The 20,937-nt window shown below is 37.3% G+C and overlaps 2 protein-coding genes across 4 annotated transcripts in view; one reads left to right on the top strand and one right to left on the bottom strand.

The window, feature by feature from the left end:
* The window catches only part of rab27b (RAB27B, member RAS oncogene family), a 41,839-nt gene extending 29,715 nt beyond the window's left edge, over window positions 1-12,124 (top strand). For all 3 annotated transcript variants that reach the window (XM_068335366.1, XM_068335367.1, XM_068335368.1), the window contains exons 3-7: window positions 3,340-3,511; window positions 6,055-6,137; window positions 7,086-7,189; window positions 7,325-7,448; window positions 7,685-12,124. In XM_068335366.1, the coding sequence (XP_068191467.1) occupies window positions 3,359-3,511; window positions 6,055-6,137; window positions 7,086-7,189; window positions 7,325-7,448; window positions 7,685-7,871 (651 nt within the window). In that variant the 5' untranslated portion in view covers window positions 3,340-3,358 and the 3' untranslated portion in view covers window positions 7,872-12,124. The remainder of the gene's footprint in view (window positions 1-3,339; window positions 3,512-6,054; window positions 6,138-7,085; window positions 7,190-7,324; window positions 7,449-7,684) is intronic.
* A 1,558-nt stretch (window positions 12,125-13,682) lies between these two features.
* The window catches only part of LOC137608824 (myosin-11), a 55,638-nt gene continuing 48,383 nt past the window's right edge, over window positions 13,683-20,937 (bottom strand). Inside the window, exons 16-24 of the mRNA XM_068335412.1 lie at window positions 20,610-20,762; window positions 19,164-19,331; window positions 18,762-18,935; window positions 17,923-18,012; window positions 17,706-17,789; window positions 17,231-17,349; window positions 16,776-16,884; window positions 16,243-16,406; window positions 13,683-15,976 (exon numbers count right to left, since the gene is read on the bottom strand). Coding sequence (XP_068191513.1) covers window positions 15,871-15,976; window positions 16,243-16,406; window positions 16,776-16,884; window positions 17,231-17,349; window positions 17,706-17,789; window positions 17,923-18,012; window positions 18,762-18,935; window positions 19,164-19,331; window positions 20,610-20,762 — 1,167 coding nt within the window. The 3' untranslated portion in view covers window positions 13,683-15,870. The remainder of the gene's footprint in view (window positions 15,977-16,242; window positions 16,407-16,775; window positions 16,885-17,230; window positions 17,350-17,705; window positions 17,790-17,922; window positions 18,013-18,761; window positions 18,936-19,163; window positions 19,332-20,609; window positions 20,763-20,937) is intronic.

Raw genomic sequence — 20,937 nt, 5'->3', positions numbered from 1 at the left:
AGCAAACTTCCTTGATGAATGTTCTGACATCTTACACTCTGTGCTGCAGGACTGGCCTGTCAGATTCTATCCCCTACTTCCTCCTGCTGTGTAATGTGTCATACATTTTTTATGTATCTTTGTGTTTATGGTTTGGTAATGAGATACACACAATGTGTTGTAGACTTGAGGGAAAACCTTTCCTCTCCTGGCTGAAGCAAAGGCTGTGAAACACTTCTTCTGTTTGTTTTCGGTGGATGTTTCTGTTGTTTGCTTCTCTGAGCAGTTCATGTTTTCAGCCGTGTCCACTGGTTGATATGGAGGTCATTGGCTTCCAATAGATTTCCACAAAACTTTGGAATAAAATAAGGCAAGAGTCAGAAAAAGACTCATCATTTCCATTTCTTTTCTTTTCTGATCTTTTGAGATCTTTTCAGATTTTTTTTATGATGCACTCAATACAGTATCTTTATAGTTTGGTATGAACGCAGCTGCCACTTTTTTTTCGGTAGACCCAGCCTGAAATTTGCATCATAATTCACATGGCTTTATTATGCCATCATTAAAGCCATTATTAATTTGACATTTTTCTTAAAAAATATTTGATTAATGTTCAAATCAGGTTAAAAACATTCATTTAAAAAATCCTTGCAAATCTTGACTCCATTATGTTCTTTTGTGGTGACTGTGTGGGGTTTTTTTGCCGTGTCTGTTAACAGTTCTGGTTTTCCACTTATAGTAATAGATTTCTATAATCTTCTGTCATATCTCACCACTAACCTGAAAAGACTTGATTGACAATTGATTGATTGATTTGTCTGTCTGTCACAAGCGTTCCCCACAAATAAGGAAACTATACATTTATGTTAAAGAATCCAGTCAACCATGGTAGCTTTATTTGTCACAGATGTGTTATCATTGGCTGGAAAAGAATTTGTGATTGATTAGAAATGTCTGCTCTGTGTTCTGTGTAAGGATGCTGACTTATTTCACCTCTGAACTCTCTGTGCTATGGGTCTTCTTGATTTAAAGATACATACCAACTAAAAGTAATGTACTGTCCAGAAAGCATTGAAATGAAATTCGCTTATAGAGGTAGTTTCAGAGGACTGGAAACAGGTGGGAACCACACAAACCGATCTGTGATCAGAGTTCTTCCACTGATTTAGTGCTCTAGTTGTATGTGTGCTTGTTTAATAGCAACTTTGTGATTCCTCTTTCACAGCAAGGAGATCAGTCCTCCTGTCCCCTGTAATAAAGCACAGCGTCGGTTCATCTGTGCGTCTTGTCAGCTGAGTGAATTAGAGTCTTATGATCCCCTCTCTAAATATACCACAGCCATCAGGCAGACAGACCCCAGACTGACACTCTTCAGATATGTGAACACTTGATTTAAAGGCTTCACATGAAAGATGCTTTCCTTTTCTTCACAGATACCATCTCCACTAAAACAACTTGATGCTATCTAGTACATGACCGTCAGCCGATCTCATGTTCTACTTCAGTATATCTGACCTATGGGATGCTGCTGTCTGTTTCTTGGTAATGACTTTAATAACGTTAGAGGCCAGGTTTTCACGAGATCTGCTGTGGATCCTAAAGAGGTTTTCTTTTTGTGGACAAAAATCCACTGATACTAAAGAAATGTCAAAATTAAACGATCTGACTTGTGTTAAGTTTCTCAGCGACCGCCCTGCTCTCTTGAGGATAAGACCTCCTAGATTTAAACCAGCATTGACCTTTCTCCTCATCTTTCAGGACCTGTATAATTTTAGCCTCTGGAAATAATCTTTTTTTTTTTCTTCATCGCTGTCAACATACAGCTGTGATTTCCACTGTGGTCTCTGTTTGGTTCTTGCTAGACTGCAGCCATTTCCAAAAATATGAGTGACTGCTGAGTCTGAATTGTCATTGGTATGGGAATCTTGGAGTTTTATTGTACTTTTTAAGCCTTAAATACAAGTACAGTAGTCCACTTCATAGCTGCATTTGTTGGAGACTGATGATGCTCAGAATAAGTGAAACTAGTGAAGGTAAGGCATGTGCGCACAGCCACATGGATTAATTTTCTTAGAATAGTTAATTTAAAGAAAAAATAGTAGAACCTTCAATGTTTATCTTTCCTCATCCTTTCCAGTTGCTGGTAAGATTTTTTTTTTTCACAAACCAAAAAGTGAAAATTTGATGGCATTAATGGAGAATCAACGGACAACCTGAACGAGATAAATAAAATGAGATATATTGTTCTGCATTAAGCTAACAAACTTCCAGCACTGATACTGGAAAAGCATTGATGGTGAATTGTTTTTACCCAGTGACACATCAAGGATATGTCCGTTAGTGAACAATAACTCAAATGCAAACTTGCACGTATGGCAACACAACATCCATATATTTTGCATATATTTTACAGACTGACTAAAAATAGCTAGACACATAAATACAGTACATACATTGTACAGGAGCTTCTACACACCAGTTTACACTTGTTTTTATTTGAAAAACTTAATGGGTTCTCTTCCTGTAACCTGTTACACTTATATTTTGAAATACAAAGAAAAAGAGAGAAAAGGGTCAAGGTATCTGAAGTTTGTTCTTTAACCAATCTCTTTTCTTTTGTGAAAATAAATGTGTTGGATTAAGTTATTATGTACTTCATCATTTTCAGTCATATTATATTTGCAAGAAAGCCATCTAGTAACCCGAAGCACTTTATTTTCACCTTGATTTTCAGATTTGTTTGAAAGAATTTCCATTTGAGGGGAAAAAAGCGGAGCATGTTTCTCAAATGTGGTTTTAAAGCTTTCAAGAAAAGAGAATCTTAAATTGCCAAAATTGGTTTCCACAGGCTAGACTTCATATAAATCCCTGACAGCAGTCAACCTGAATGTCGTAACAACTAGAAGATCTCTGGACAACAAAATAGTGAGGAATAGCACCTCCAAACTGGACAGCCCTTATAGAGTAGATGGGTCTTGATATTTTTCACAAATAAATTTAAGTCATGATCAAAATAATATGTTCAAAATAATTACAGATTCCTAGATTTAGCTTCTGGGCAATATGAGTTGGTCTCTATGCTGTTTTTTTCTTCCACTACATGATGTTTTTCAGACATGCTTTCATTTTTTTGTGTGATTTTCGTGTACTTTCTTGTAAGCAAACATGAGAACAGTCTTGTTTTCCACCCACATTTAACCCCAACGGTCCGTTAGGGTGGGAGAAAGTCTCAGTTTGGTTAGGATGACCCTCGAATCACAGTGTCATAACTCATTAGTGGGTAGTAACACACAAAACCCTATAGTAACTATGAGTTCCTGTGTGTCCACATGTTAAACTGGGCCTGTGTGTCTTCCACAGGTTCATCGCGGTCATCAGGATGACTGATGGGGATTATGACTACCTTATTAAGCTCCTTGCCCTGGGGGACTCCGGCGTTGGGAAGACCACTTTCCTCTACCGATACACAGACAACAAGTTCAACCCCAAGTTCATCACAACAGTCGGCATTGACTTCAGGGAAAAGAGAGTGGTGAGTCCTGATTCTTTTATGTGAACTATTTAAGGAGATCCTGGAAGCTTCAGAGTCATCTCATTTGACATTGGAATTATTGATACTGCCAAGTATTACTTATATTAATATCTATTATTATTGGGAGGGTCAGCAGGGAACGGTTGACTCATTGGATGTTTTGTAATGATAGCTGAATTTCCCTGGATTAGACAAATGAAATTTGAGATTTCTAATGACATTTTTGTGGTACTGATGTGCAGATTTTACTTCCCAGAATCTTGCATTATTACACGAGGCCATAATGAGGAATATGAATTTTATTTAGTATTTCTCTCAATTTCACACCACTAGACATAAAGCAGTTGTCTGACAACAGTCATTGGGTTTAATAAAGTTGAGCTTAAGGCATTGTTTCACAAGTTCTCTACTCCTCTGTATAAAGAAAAAGTAATTCTAGCTCTGATTGAAATTTAAAATATTAGAATGAATTGTAAATGAGAAAAATCCACAATTACTAATGTTGCAGTACTGAAGAATAATTATTACACCCGGATATCAAACTGTAGGAGGTTTGTGCATCCGTGTGTAAGGCGCACTTATCTGAATGATGCTGTTTGGTCACCTTGCTATTGTGCTTCCTCATGATGATGTGATGATGATCATCTGACACTACATAGGACAGTAGAGTATGTGCTAATGTCTCTTAAAATAGCTGTTGTACTTCTAACATGCCAATTTAACATGCAGTAATAGTCTTTCATAGTGTTTGGATTGGTGGCCTCTCGTGCTTCCTTTTTAACAAATGGTTCCTGGATTTTTTTTCTCCATTTCAAAGTTGGATCAAAACCAAAAATTAGAGCGCTGCCATTCTGGACCCCCCCACTTTGCAACAACATTCTGGAAATGTTATCCTCAGATTGTCAGATTAAATATGGATGCAGTATTTTATAGAAAGCCTTTACAGTAAAGATGTGTGAACAGAAAAAAAGGCTTTACTGGAAGTGTTTTGAGGTAATAGAATAGGTGACATGTAGGACTCTGACTCTGTTTGAACAGTTTCCATTCACTGGAAACTTTTGAATGCTACTAGTTAAATTTACTGGTTGTTGATTTATTTACTTTGTCATTACCATTTTAATTTTTTCAGTTACATTTGAAATGGATTAAGATGAAAAAAAAAAAAACCTACTTTGGGACAAGTGTGGATTAAAGCAGGAGCTTTGCATTCCCTTAGTGTGGAAGAAACTTTGTCATACTCAGTGCAGGCACCAAATATTAGCCAATCACAGCATAGAGGGGAGGGGCTTGGCAAACGGAAACGCCTGCAGGTTTGAAAATAGCTGTGATGTAAAAGCTGTCCGTCTGCCCTGTTCTACTTGTAGTTTGTCTTGTGACTTATGTTTCATACCGTGGTGTATAATTATTGAGTGTCATTCCTGCAGTCCCTGAAGTTCAGCAGAATGAAATCCTATTTGCAAATTATTATGTATCCACTTTTTGATGCCCTCACAACACGAGGATGGAGAAGATCACCGTTATCTTGACACAGAAGGGGGTCTGATTTGACCACATATACTCAAAGTCTACTTCACACAATTCTTGGTGACTTTATCAATTTTCTATTAGCAAAATAAAACAGAAGACAATTTTATAGAATGATGTGATCATATTCAATAAATTTGTGAAAGAAATATTCACTTTTTCCCCCAAACAAGGGTTGTAGTCCTGCAACTGTCTCCCCTCAACAAACAACTGGGTAAAAGCAAGTGTAGAAATGGAGACGCTGAGACGCTACACAGACATGGTCTAAACCATGTTTGTCTGTGAACGCTACCTTTTAGAAAAGAGACCAAGTAAATGACGGCGTCTCTTATGAGCGAGCCGGGGGTGGGGATGATGGTTGAGGCTCCCTGCAGGGACACAAACACGACCAGCTGCTGCACAGCATGAAGTTCATCACGACAGAGTCAGAATCACTGTCCACAGCTGCCGGTTCACACCAATGAATGTTTTACCGATGTGGAGATGTTTCACTCACCTCAACCGTCTTCCCCCGTCTGCAGTCACCAGGGTAACCAGGGTAACAGTACAACTACAAATTCGCTTTGAATGCAATGAAGGGCTGGACAATATGGCTGCTAAATAACAGATTTCATTTACGTAAACCTGGTGAGAACATCATTAATCGCTGTTTTCTTCACCGTACCCCAGATGATTAAAACAATGTTGAGATTAAATGTTTGTTTTTTTCAAATTCATATCCAAGAATCATAATATGTGATGCAAAGTATGTTGGAATGACATTTAAATAGGTGTTATAAGTGTAAATAGGGGATCTCACTCTTTTCAACAATACCACACACGTCCATGTTTCATGAATATGTGAAGAAATTCAACTTTTGTACTCTTACATTGGTTTCTATTAGATGTTTTTGTATGCTGTAACAGAAACCAAGATAAAGGTGTCTGAATGGGATGTTTCTCCGTACAGCCGTTCATGTGATGCCATCAAAGATGTTCATTGGATAGAAACAAACCCAGCACTGTTTCTTTCACTTCAGGTATACACGGCAACCAATGGGACGACCACAGGGAAGACCTTCAAGGTTCACCTTCAGCTCTGGGACACAGCTGGACAGGAGAGGTGGGTAACCGAAGCAGTAGATGGTTCACTTTGTCAAAATGCTGCTCTTCACATGCAGACCTTCAATTATAAAAGAGTCACCCCAGAAAAAAGTAAATACGTTTTTTCCCTACGCCGGTGACGATTCAAGTCAAAACAAATCAGTCAGAGACTGTAAAATCCTGCGACACCCCTGAATTAAAAATTTCACCCTGACCTACATTGACCTTGTTTTACAAAGGTGAAGGTCATCATCATATTTTTGTGCCTCTGGCTTCCTGTAAATGCTGTTTTTTGGTTTTTGTGATTATATCTCATCAGGTTTCAGAGATGTTTGTCTAAAAAGGTATGAAAGTGAAAATTTGACCTTGGCCTACTTTTTCAATGTCAAGGTTGTGATCTCATTTTAATCCCCTTGCCTTGTTGTGAGGAGTGCAAACAAGAACGAATAAATGACTGCAAAGAATCACTGACCACACATAAACATTCCTGTACAATTTATATTAATTGAAAATGCATGTGAAGTGGATATAGTTCTAAGGAATGGTAATAAAGATGCATCCAAGTTGATTATATCAAGCAAGTACCTTTTTTATTCTCATTATTTAATATTTGTTCTGCAAAACAACTCTACTGACAAGGCTTTCATCTAAATTATTTCAGTATTACAGAAGAAGAAATAATTGTGTCTGTATTTATAATATCTGCCTTTCTCAGTATCTTTCGTGAATTTTGTGTCTTTAAATTGAGCCGGGCTCTGATCCGTTAATTTTATTTATAAAGTCCTGATGACTCATTGAAAGATGAGTCAGTGTTAGTTACATAATTCTTTTTTTTTTTTAGCTTATTGCAGTGAAACAAATCCTATTTTCAGAATGATCTTCAGCCGTTACTCATCTAATTGATTATAGGGTACATGTTTGCTGATTAATCTTCCTAACATCATTTACACATCCCCCTGCGCTCCAGGTTCCGCAGCCTGACTACGGCGTTCTTCAGGGATGCCATGGGGTTCCTGCTGATGTTTGATCTCACCAGCCAGCAGAGTTTCCTCAACGTCAGAAACTGGATGAGTACGTTTCTAATGTCACATTAATATTTTTTTTTTTTAAGTCTCATTCGAGTTTTCCTGCCTCATCTTTTATTCATCAGTGAACTTTTTTTATGGGACACTTGCACAACTAGTTTTTATTTGTATTGATGTCCAGGCCAACTTCAGGCCAATGCCTACTGTGAGAATCCTGATATTGTGCTGGTGGGGAACAAAGCGGACCTGGCTGACCAGAGGGAGGTTCAGGAGAAACAGGCCAAGGAGCTGGCTGATAAATACGGGTATGACTGATTTTCATCTACGGAATTTGATGGATTACTTTCATTTGGAGTAAGGGTTAAAAAAAAATTGATATTGAAAAATGTACGGTCTAATTATTAAATAGAATAAAGATGACAAAATGAGACGATATATTTGCCATCCAAGCTTATTAAACGTTAATAATTGGTTTATTTGGAAAATAATTGTAAAATATTGTGCAACCTGGGGCTGACAAATGCTTTTTTGTTGCTCACAGGATCCCGTACTTTGAAACGAGCGCAGCGACGGGGGTGGAGGTGGACAAGGCCGTGATAACTCTGTTGGACCTGGTCATGAAGAGGATGGAGCAGTGCGTCGACAAACCTCCCGCCGAGTCGGCCAATGGGAACGGAGCCACGAAGCTGACTGACGGGCAGCCCAATGAAAAGAAATGTGCATGCTAGGTCTGGGGTCGAATCAGGAAATGACCAGTCAGCGTTCTGTCGTTGTGTTTTCTTTCTCACCACTCCCTTTTCCTTTCTATGTCACCCTTGATTGCATGGCTGTTCATCGTCTGTTGCTCACTCTATCCTCTCTGACACTAACCTTTTTCTTTTAACATTTTATTTTTTATATTATTTTCCCAAATGTCTGCCTGTCAGGCACTGAAACAACCCCTGATGCCCTCTTGTGGCTTTTCAAGGCCATGCAGTCTCAATCTGTCTGCACTTCAGTGCTTTGAAGGAGGAAATGATGTCGGGATGGGACGGATTTCAACACCATCAGATTGCATGACGGGCCTCAGTCAGAGCATGCGGCCTAGGAATAATGCAGAAAAGGCTCTCAAGTGTGTGAAGGTTCTAAACGGGCAACAAGAGGTTGGAACTTTTGATTTCAAGTCTGATCTGGGTCGTGACATCAGACGATCTTTCTAAATAAGTCACGGTTCACTGTGACAAGGCTGAGCAGCAGTGGGACCACTGTGCTTTTATTTTATTTTATTTTCTGTTTCTGTGCACATATTTGACGCTGTACCCATATTAACTACACAAGGTCATTTTTCAGCATTTCAGGCTGGTTCATGTGTTGTGTATTGTTGGATATGGCTTCACAGTGGAGGGCTTTAACATCTGAGTGAGAGAAACTGTGGATCCATGACATCTGATTCTGATCGAAGCAATTTTTTGTTTTATTGTTAAGCTAACCTGAACTTGTTGGCTTATAGCAAAATCAAGGTTATGTATCATTATAATCAAAATTCAATGCTGTATTAGTAACAAAAATGGAAATCACACACATATTCCACTAAAGGAATATTTGATTTTTCATGCTAGTCATTACAGATTATTCTGTTTGCAGCCACCTTTGAATTCAGATTTTACATCAACACTCATGCTGTGTTACGTTTTCTTGTTTACTGCATTCATTGGAAAAATCAGTGGAAAAATTGTGGAATACATTTTGATATTCAAGAACCTGTAGAATTTTGTCTATCATTTGTTTCCTTTTTGAAGGCTGTTAAAAGAGATCAGATTTTATATCTAGTTGAACACTAACTAAATGAGGATAAAAATGTTCTTCAAGATTTGCTGAAACAACTCTGCTGCATTTGCTTTCCTATCCGTTCTAATACCACATATTCTCGTAGATTAAGGTTGTTGGGTTAACTTTTTTTGTACAAATATGCTTTTCACTCAGCTCCATCTTTTTCAATAGCTTTGATTTTAGAACAATAGCATGTGGTGCATTTAGCTGGCATAAACAGCCCTACTATGCTTGGGTAAGACTCTCATGTCTTATTCAAACTTGCGTGTCAGAACAACTTTTTAGTCATTCCTCTTTTTAGTGAGGAACACAGTATTACCTTCTGTATCTGGGAAAACCCAGTACAAATTACTTTGACACATCTAACCCTTTACATTTCCTAAACGGAAAAGTTTCATCTCTCTGTTAACGTGGATAACTCTTCATTAGACTTCCATCCTGATGCTGTGTTTGGCTCACACGCAGATGGAACACTGTTAATGTTATAAGAGGTATGTGGGTACAGCATGGCACATGTGCAACAGTGATTAACCCCTACATTTAAAAAAAAAAAAAATCTTAATCTTAGTTTAATCTCAATTTAATCTTAAACAGAAACAAAGATAGCCTGTCATTGGCTGATCCTCTGCCTTTAGTGGAATGGATTGTAACCTGTATGAGATGATCAGATTAAAATTCAACTGTGGAGATCAAATCATCAGAATGTCCTAATGTGCACAATGTAAAACAATGCTAATTTATAGGAAAAAAATGGCTATTTTACATATAGAAAAAGAATTGCACTGATCCAAAAATAATAAATCCAGAGGATAATAAGATTTGTTAAGAAATAATTTAAAACTAGATCTCAGTTGTTGTTTTTAATCTGATTATTTTGGATGTAGAATGGTCACAACCCGACTGAGTGAAACATTTCTTCAAGGTCCCACGTATGACCAGTGTGTTTAAAACATAAACTGACCAATATTTATATTTAATAATTATCACTGCTTTACAATTCTTTAGTGTTGTGATTTTTTTGTTACCGGTGTGTTTTTTATTTCTCCTATCATAACTCTGTTATATCTTATATTTCTGTTGCGATAGTGCTCTTCAGCACAATTGTCAAATTAACCCAACTATTTATAATTCATCTGTAAAATGTTTCGATAACGGAAAGAAAATCTATTATATTATGTCTTTCCTCGTGAAGATACTGTGGACAATTGATTTTTTTGTTTTGTTTGATTCTAACTTGAGACTATTCTATTACAATGTTATATTGATGGTAAATACAATTTTGAAAGGCTGTGTGATTTGTGCCATGATGATTTGAACAGTTTTCCTCATAAAGATCTCTTCAGATCTGCCTTGCCTTACTTCATGAAAAATCTATTGTCAAGTCGAGGCGCACCAGAAGTCGTTGCTTTTTGTCCTTAAGTGTGCCACTGGAAAGGTTTAGTCTCAGTGTACTGCTGCATATCATAGGGATTATTGCAGGATGGTTTTGTAAAGTGTACTGAAACCAGTGGCTGCCAGATAGGTCAACTGTAATGTTAGGTATGTGTGGCTTATAAACGTTATCACAGCCATTTTAAAGGCTATACAATAATTTTATCAATAGTATTTTTAGTATTGTGCTCACTAAGATCCTTAAAAATATACATGTCATAGTTTGTTTGATCTGCCAGTGTGCCAAAAACTTAAAAAACATTTTTGATGACTCTTAAACTCATTCTGTTTTTTAAAGCTAAGCAGAGTTTTGTGCCAACAGTTGATCTCAGTGCCATATTACATACTGACTACTGGTAATGCACTGATCATGAAGACATGTGGAGCTGGTACCAACACAATCTCCAGTCACTTAACTGCATAATGATATTTCCATAAAATTTGTATGTGGATGCTGAACTAAATTTCTGGGTCAACTCTGTTTAGTTTATCTTTTTATTTTTGCTCTGAAATGATAATCATAATGTTAAAGTTACAAAATTCAAAAATGACTTGGAGAAATCTCTTAAAACAAGTTTTATGGTTTTTTTCTCGTTCTTTTGTTAGTTAAGGCTGACAGAAGGATACTTTAGAGTAAATGTACCTTTAAGATTTAGACATCAGATGTACTGAAACAGATTTTCTGGTACCACTTTAAGTTAATGTGATTTGAAAAGTTTAAAGAGGCTAATAGGCTCTACATAATGTATTATTTCTATTAAAAAATCGTGGCTAGTACAGATTATAAAAGTTTTCTACTTGTCTATAACAGTCCTTTGAATCAAGTGTTGATTTTATTTATTCTGCTCATCACTGAAGGTCTTCTGAACACTGAAAAAAAAATTATTTTGTTTATTTTTAAGTCAATTTATATTGGCAATATAGAAAAATAATTTATTTTATCTTTTAAAAAATCTTTAAGATCTCTAAAACAAAAAGCATAGCAGCCCCAGGTTATTCTGATTTTCTAAGTATTATTTGTGGTAAAAATTTCCAACATATCCAACCTAGCTCATGGACCATTATCCTGATCACCTTCAATCAATGCCTTTTGGTTGTGACAATCATCTGAATCAATGTCGGCCCCTTATTCAAGCGTGTTTTTCTCATTGAAATGTTTAAAAAATTGTCCTCGGTTGGTTTCAACTCAGCTGTGGCACGCATATCTGACACATTTTCACTGCTGCGCTTTTCTTGAGGCAAGTCGTAGATGGTTTTTTGGTAGTTTTTGAATTCATATTGAGAGTTTACACTGTTTAGTCATGTTGTGCCTCTAATTAACTCCTATTCCTCTGTAAAGTCTTGAGCTACTGAGTATTTTAATGCATTACTGACTATACATTACAATCAGAGGAAAAAGAAGTCTTCATGGTGTTTTTGTGCTTGATATATCAACTACTCAATCCAAGTACCTCTAAGAGCTTTTATTTTTGGAAATCCTCCGTATGAATTCTCTTTGATGCCTGCGGTTTGTACACATTTGTTTGGTTTTCACTGTGTGTATCAGCATGTTTGACACAAGAGAATGAAATGATCTGTGATGCATTTAATGTTTCTGATATCAGAGCTGCAAATAAATCTGTTTGTTTTATCCCTTGGGGTTTTTTTTTTCTTTCCCAGATGAGTTTTGGTTTTGGTTTTGTGCAGATTATAGCTGTTGTGTTTTTGCTATAAGATTTTAAATATTAAATTTTGAAAAATATTTTTTGAAAGGTTTGATGTCACTAATAGTCTATCCCTCCATGCACTTTATTGAAGAAGGGAGGACCGTAATCGTGTCATCCAAACATGTTGCTGGCACATCGCAGGCACTAACATCTAACTTAAAAAATAAATAAATAAACTGGTGAATGGAAACTGCTTCAGTGGAGCCATATATGAAGGTTTGTGCACTGCTCCTATGAGCCTTTACTGTGCTCTTTGCTGAATTTTGGAAAGTTTTCAAACTGGAACAGTTTACTGTTGTTCCAAATCCATTTGTAGATGATGTGTCTCATTGCTGATGTGTGACTGCTAGTGCCTTACAAATATTGCAAAGGTCCCTTTATTTTCTATTTAATAAATTGATATGGGTGCAGTATATACTGTATTATATGTAGATCCCTCTGTATGTATCTATTTTTCATTTTGCATATATTTGGGTAAATCATTAGAGGGCTTATAAAAACAGATGAGATGGAAAAAACAGAAAAATACCACAAAAAATGTGGTATTTCTCCATCGGTCTAAAACCTTGTCCAGCTGAGAAGTTATAGAAACTTGCCTGATAACAAGGTAGAAGAGCTCCATATCAGGATGACATTAGGGACTGTAATGTCACGGTGATGTCATTCTTCTTGCACCCTAACCCCATCCTCTGTCACAGCAGGACAGCGATTTCAGGAAGAGAAGATGACGGAGGGTCAGCTGCATGGTGCACTACCTGTGATGCTCAGGCCTGCGGAGGAACCACCCGCAGATCAGCTGTTCCAGATGGGGCAAGAACACACTCGACAATCCAGGATACATATGAGGCTCCCATTCAGCAAATCAATCATGATTCAGTTCTGATGCTACTATCCTGTAGACAGACACTGAAACCTGACAGAAAAAAAAAAAGCTTTAAGCTATCTCTAGTCTGTGTAACATTTGTTGTGCAAGGCCCTTGTTAAATAAAAATGAAATAAATTTACAAAAATGTGACCCAGACCACTTAGTGGCGGACCAACCAATCAGGCTCTGCAGAGCGTTTAGCTCTATGTAGTGTTGTGAGTTTCAGGACAACATAAAAGCGTACATACATGCAGTACTGCCTATATCGCTAATGCATCAATGATGAAGTGAAAACTTTATTCATCCACTGTTGGGGAAATCATTTGTCCACTCTAGTTTTAGTCATATATTTTTTGGTGTTAATTCCCATGCATATATATAAGTGTATACACACACACACACACACACACACACACACACACGAGGCCTGAAACCAATCACAGATTATAAAAGGAAGACTGCTGAGAAACTACTCGAGAATCCCAGACTGATGTATTAAAAATAACATTTTTCCTAATATAACGTAAAATATTACTCTAAGCCCTTGGAATGGAACACAGCTTGTGGTTGTAGCACTTTGGGGGGTCTTTTGGCTTTAATTTTTGAAAGAGAAATATCCTAAATGAATCCATGAAGGGCAAAAGAGTGGATCAATGTAGCCATTTCAGCTTTTACATACATAAATTTTTTTTTTGCTCAAAAACAGAGGTCCCCAGTATTCATGTTGGAGAAGAATTTATTTGATTCTCATCAAAAGAGATATCAAAAAACAGAACAAAAATAAATACCCGAGAACAGTGGAACCAGAGGAATGTAAAGTGTAATTACAAAAATAAGTCAGTGTTCTATTTCTCTTTACATATATGAAGATAATTTGTGTTGTCGCGGAAAAAGATAAAACCAAAAAAAACAAACATTCCCAACAGCTGTAATATGAAACTCTGTTAGAAAAAAAGCGAGTTATGATACTGTTTCCATAAGGAAAACAAAAACAAACAAATGTAAACATGTCAGAGAATTTAAAACATATCTGAATATTAGCCCACGTATGTTTTCAGAACTTATTGATTCGACTTTAACAGACATTCCCTTAGTTTGTTCTCCTCTAAAATAAGAGCATGCAAAATTATTAAACAGATGGTACAAGAAAACAATTAGCATATAAACTGCATGATAATCTACACTTTTCTTACCTTTTCCACATTTTGCATGAACACACACTTTGAATCCAAACTATACTAACACATTTATTTTACGGTGGAGAAGAAAAGTCTCATCTGTTACACTCGTACACTCTGTGTTTAAAACAGATTTCATGTTTTGCCTACAATAACTGAATTTATTTGGATGCAGTACAATTAACATTGATGCAAGTTAATGGTATTTTTTTTTCTTTACTTTCCCTCTCATCTCATGAGCAGATACTGGATGTGGGAGAGACAGTGAGATATCGATACAGCAGCAAGCCCCTGTAAAAACTCATCTCTATAATAATACATTCAAATATCTATAATGACTTTTTGCCCCAAAAGAAATGAAGAAAATTCAGTTATTTTCAAATCATAAAAACAAAAAAGTGTTTCAGCATAAATAATCTTGAGATAGTGTGAGAAAAAAAAAAATCCATGATCACAAGCAAAATTCCCTCTTCCACAGCTAAACCACATTGTGTTTATTACCCTGCTCTGTGAGTGATGGACAAGTTTCATGTGTTAAATCAAACCAAACTGCCTCTAAAATGGGAAACACCTCTTCATGAAAGTTGCTGTATAAATCAGAGAAGTTTGTCGTCTTTTGTAGAAATTGTCGAGTGAGTTTGCAAATTTTCTCTAAAATGACAATAATTAAAAAAAACAACAACCTCCCACTCCAAATGCCATCAAAAATATGTTCGTTCAGACTTTAATGCTATTATCTTTTATGTTGTGCATAAAAAATAACAATAAAATTAAAAAATGAAACCCCTCAAATATACTTTGTGCTGTTCTGGGACTCCATCTGTCTGTTATAGACATGACAGAATGGATGAAAAGCTAGAAGGCATGTTAATTAAAACTTTATTTTTTTTTACCACCAGTGAGTTTCCCTGCATGTATGTCAAGTTGTTTCTAGCACATTTATGGTCTTTGACAAACTAGAACAACAAAATTCTGTTTAACACATTTTGTAATCATAAGCAGAAAACCTTCACCGCTTGAGGGAAGAATGAATGAGTCATACACTTAGTCCACCTGGACCTTCTCTCTGCAGGGGTCCTTGTCATTTTAAAAAGGATGGTATTTGTAGTTCTCTATCCAGGGGAGGGCGATAATTAGCTTAAATTTCATTACAATTTCCAATTTCTTCTGGAATTTAATAAACAGAATTAAATTAATGTTCAACTGTATGTTTTGTAAACATGTGCGTATCTATGCTCTCATATATATATATATGTGTGTGTGTGTGTGTGTGTGTGTGTGTGTGTGTGTGTAAAATTATTGATATAATTTATTACAATTTTAAATCTTTGAACTATAACCTTGTCCATGAATGTTCATACCTGACTTAGCAAGGGTGCTTTTTAAAATGACTGGGTAGGTAATTTGCATTCTGTACAATGTGAAATTTAAATCAATACATTGTGTCTGTTTTTCTAATAATTTCCATCAGATTGCATCAGTTCTTCTTGGTTATTTTAAGAAAAATAACATGATGCTAATAAACATCAAGCAAACCAGGGTCGGCTGTGTTAAAGAAAAGATCCAGGTGGACTTTTAAGTTGTGCTGGATGTAGAATATTTTTCTGCTCCTGTGTGTTATAACTGTCAGCGCCGCCTCCCGGCCACCTCTCGTATCCCACGGTAACATATTATAAAATCGCTATCAATGTGGCAACTGTTCCATGTTTAGTGATGAAAGGATGAGAAGTTTTGAGGGTCAGACGTTGCTGATGTTTGTTTCTGGCTGATCGTCTTCATCTTCAGCACTCAGGTCCAACCTCAGATTGTCCAAAGTCTGACGAATCTTCATAGACTCATTCCGCCTGTCGGAGAGACGGTGAGAGAGTTAGAGTTAGTTTGTGATTCAGCCTCCTCTACGTGTTTTGTGTGCTTTAAAGTAACACAATTTGGGCTCTACAAATAAACAAATAAATATTGCCGTTGGCTGTACATGCCTCATCACTAGTAACTATAGCAACCATAACGATGCTTCATGCCAACTTTAAAAAAAGTGTCACTAAATATCTTCACACTCCACCTCTGATGTGCGTGTGTGTGTGTGTGTGTGTGTGTGTGTGTGTGTACATACTTTGTCTGCAGGTGCTGGTCAAGCACCTGCCTCTGCAGCCGAATGTTGGTCTCCCTCTCCTCCGCCAGCTCTCTCTGGGTGTGACGGTGCTGCGCCTCCTTCCTGCTGGCGTCCTCCTCCGTCTCGTTCAGCTGGCGTTTCAGGGAACGCATCCTCTGGGTTAACTGGAGAACCAACCAATCACAGAGCAGCAATTAGTTTGATCACAAAGAGCATCTCAGACATGATCCAACAATCTGTCGGTCTGATTTTGGAATAACTGTTTTTGTTTTTTTTAACTTTCATCGACACTGTAAATAGAACCTTTTTAACATTTTGTCAATATCATGTTAACTAATAATTACTTCAGATGGACTAAAATAAAACACGTTCACTTTACTCATGAGGAAACTTCACGAATAATAAGCATAAACTTGTCAGAATGCATTCACTGGTATAAAATTAAATATTGAACAGAAGATGAGATTTAAAGATTTAAGTGTGTGTGTGTGTGTGTGTGTGTGTGTGTGTGTGTGTGTATGCATGTGCGTTACCAGGTCTTTCTGCTCATTAGATATCCTGTGCTCCTCCTCCATCTGGTCGCTCAGCTCATGTATCCTCCTCTCCAGCTTACTGATGGTGTTGGTCAGAACAGCCTTGTTCCTGCGTACGAACAAATAACCCATGAATCTGTGCTCCTTTCAGTTCAGTTTCATGAGAGCTGATTGAGAGCTTATGGGGAAAAAATCTATTATAATATGATATGATCCATTATTCAGAAACGGGAGCCAAGCTGGACAGTGCTCATTGATAATTTTGATCCCGAATTTAATATTTTTACAAGTTGAAAATTATTTAGGATGCATAATATCTACATCAATCTAACATTGATTTGGTCAATCATTATCAAACTCATAAAAACTTAGCCACACACTCTCAAAAATTTCTTAATTTGATGTGTTAGACCTGAACCAAACAACATTTGGTTCCAAAAAGACCGTGCTCTCACCTCTCCTCCGTCCTCAGGGCGTTCTCCAGCTCTTTGACCTTGTTCTCCGTTCTGGAGATGACGTCCTCCTGAATTTTGGAGCTCTGGATGTCCTCCAGCTCCAGACGCAGATCACGCAGCTGCAGACACACAGACAGACGTTTGTGTCGCCTATCGACCAGGACTTCTTCCTCTACTTTACCTGCATTTTGTCCAGTTTTGTCAACACAAAAACTGCAAAACACATTTGGATAACACCTGACATGAGGATGGTGTTTGGACAGCACAGACCACGGTACTTATTGGGGAGGATTTCCTTATTTTGTTCATCTTTTACCAACTATTGCTTTTTGACATTTCCTTCTCAAACCAATCACAGTAATGTACTTTATTATTCAAGAATATTTTCATTACATTTTTAGATTTCTTTTTTAATCTCTTTTCATCCAATCAGCAATCAATAATAACAACATGTAGACTAACACATTCGCAGTACCTGTCTCTCCAAGGAAGCCTTGTCTGCCTCCAGCAGGTCGTTCATATCTTTCTCCTGAATCAGCTTCAGCTGCAGCTGCTCAGTCTGAGTACACACACACACACACACACACACACACACACACACACACACACGTTTATAAGCAGTCAGATGGTGTCTGATGCATGCTGCGATCATCTGCCAGCGATGGCTCACGATCAATCTTCAGTCCTGCTACCTGTTCGATAGCTCTCTTGCATTTGGCGGCCCATCTCTGCTCGCTGTCGTGCAGCTCCTCCACGTCACCTTCCAGGTCGATCATCTTCTCCTGAGATGATGAGTTTTTTTTAGAAATGGGACACATTCAGCAACCTCAGAAATAGTGGCATCATGAGTATTTGGGATTATGGAGTTAATGCTAAACAGGATTAACATCATTAATGCCTCATTAACCCTGAGCTCTGAAGGTTTTCTTGACTGATTCATTCAAGCGGACGTGTGTTTTTGAATCACCAGGTAACACGTTCAGACAGTTTGATTGACGACTGGAAACAGTTAATTTCTCATGAAACATAAAGGAAATATAAAGAGATGTGCTACTTTAAAAAAAAAATCCCACACAAGCCTTTTTTTTCTTTGGTTAACAGAAATCCTGTAAGAAAGAAATTCTACAAGAAATTAAAGTAATATATCCTGCTCATAAGTGAGTGTTATAAAGTTTTATACTGAATTACTCTAAAGCTTTATTATTACACATTTTTCTGCAGTCTGTTGTAAGGGAACACACATTATTTATCATGAACATAATGAACTTTTATATTTAAGCGATTCTAACATGTGTTCACTACCAATGATTTTCAACCTGATTGCCCCACCTAAGTCGGGGTGCTTGCTGCCTTTTTTATGTGTAAAATTGAAGAATATTCTCAACTTCTCCAATAAAAAAAAGAAAAAAAAGAAAAGAAAAAAAAAGAGGTTGAATTTTAAATTCAGGGCTTTAATTGTTATGTTCATCTACAGTATATGCACGGGGTTAATATAATGCCACTTGTCAGGCCAGTAGTTCTGAATCAGTACCTGAGACTGTTTGACTTGTTTGACCAGGTCGTCTCTGGCCTGGTAGGTGGTCTGCAGCTCCATCTTCAGGTCGTCCACCATCCTCTCTGCCTGCTTGCACTGCAGCTGGATCTTCTCTCTCAGCTGGATCTCTTCCTCTAGGGTGCGCTGCTTATCAATCAGCTTTCCAGAAACCTGCACACACACACACACACACACAAACACACACACACACACACACACACACACACAAACACACACACACACAGACGCCCAGTTGAGGCTGCATTCATGAAAAGGTGTCTTCATTTATTATTTAGACGTTGGAGTTTTTAGTGTAATTTATTCAGCATTAAATCCAGGTGACACCCAACCCACACATGCTCAGAGGCAGCTGATGAGCGAGCGGAACGGTGTGAATACCTCTCCCTGCAGTTTGTCGATGAGGACCTGCAGTTTCTGCACCTCCTGCTCCTTCCCCAGCAGAGACTCCTCCAGCTCATCCACCCTCAGCTGGCTGTCCTCACGCAGCTTCTGCTGCAGGTTCAGCTCAGCTGTGGCCTGCGTGGCCGTCTGCAGGGCCTCGCTAAGCTGGAAACACACACAGACGTATTTACAGTACATATACATGCTCATCTGTGCCCAACTGGGTTTACTGGGGCAACACTTAACTCCCTTCAGGGGGACTTATATCAAATACCAGAAATAGCTTCATCTAAACCACATGTGTCAAACTCCAGGTCCTGGGGCCAAATGTGGCCCTCCACATCATTTTATGTGGCCCGTGAGAGCATAAAAGGTCAGATTCTAAAATAAATAAGTCAAAAGCGTGCTTTGACCAGAAACTACATTTACAACAATGCAGTAATTCAGCCCATTTTAACTTTGACAAAAATGTTTTGACCAAATTTAATGTTCTGACTTGTGTTTGGTGTTATTTTTGTTTATTCACTTGGATAGTTTGATTGATGGAGTTCTGTGGGTTTAAATAACCTGAAAAATAAAAAGCGAACATTTTTCCTGTGCAACTGTGATGATTGTAACTTGAATAAGTTATAAATTCAAAGTTATTTAACATTAAGTAGTAGTTGCATTTATTTCACATAACATTGAGTTACATTAAGTCACATTTATAAGTTACTGTACATCATGCCATTTGAGGACAGCCATTATGCTGATGTGGCCCTCAGGGAAAATGTGTTTGACACTCCTGACCTAAATTTTTGAAGCTGACAAATCCTTTGAGTCCTTGAACCTGAACTTTTTAGATCCCACAATGCAGCTAACAGTATTACGGGCAGGAAGACATGATAGCAAACACAAATTGGGTGAAAAATGAAAAAAAAATTTCCAAGACCAGTTTATAAAAACACAAAATACACTCAATTTTTTAGGTTTAATATTTTTAAACTAACTTGAGTGAATTGTCATTTTAAAGGAAGTCATGTTTTTCAGTGTGTCTGATGTTCTGAACTCTAAATCTGTAAAGATGATCGGAGGCATCTCAAGAATATTCTGTTGAATGTTTGAGCTTCACTGTGAGGGATCCTGCTTGAATAGACACTATAAACTATTTTCTACTAAATTAAGTGTTACTGCTTCGGGGTGAAATGTGAAGAGCTGCTCTGACTGGTGTGATTTGTGACATCACAAATTTCTGTATGTGCAGGAATCTCTAATGAAATAGACGGAATTGGAGACATATAAAGGCTGTTAATGATGAATTAATAATATTTTATATTTATTTAATTTATTTAATTATATAATTTATTTAATTAATATATTATATATTTATATTTTAACCATGTCAGACACACATTAGATGTATTTCATTCAAGCCTTCAAAGCAGACAGAAGAAGAGTGTGTACCTCTGCATCCATTCTGATGATGGTGTTGTTGAGTTCAGCCGTCGTTTTGTCGTAGGTGTCTTTATCGACCTCCAGCTCCTCCAGCTGTCTCTCTGCCAGCCACAGCTTCTCAGAGAGAGTCTGATTGTACTGCGACTGCTTTTCCAGGGTCTCCTGAAGGATGGATACAACGTGTAAGTATAAGACACAGTAAATAAAACCCATAAAACCATGTTTTGTCACTTTTAGGCCAAACAATGCACTTGAAAAAAGCATTTTGCTTTCAAGTCGTATCAATGGCTGCTATTTGATTTTGTAAAATTATATCACTTACAATTTTCACTTTTAT

The sequence above is a fragment of the Antennarius striatus genome, chromosome 15 (assembly GCF_040054535.1).
Source record: "Antennarius striatus isolate MH-2024 chromosome 15, ASM4005453v1, whole genome shotgun sequence".
Lineage (NCBI taxonomy): Eukaryota > Metazoa > Chordata > Actinopteri > Lophiiformes > Antennariidae > Antennarius > Antennarius striatus.
This window is presented reverse-complemented; position numbering and strand designations above follow the sequence as displayed.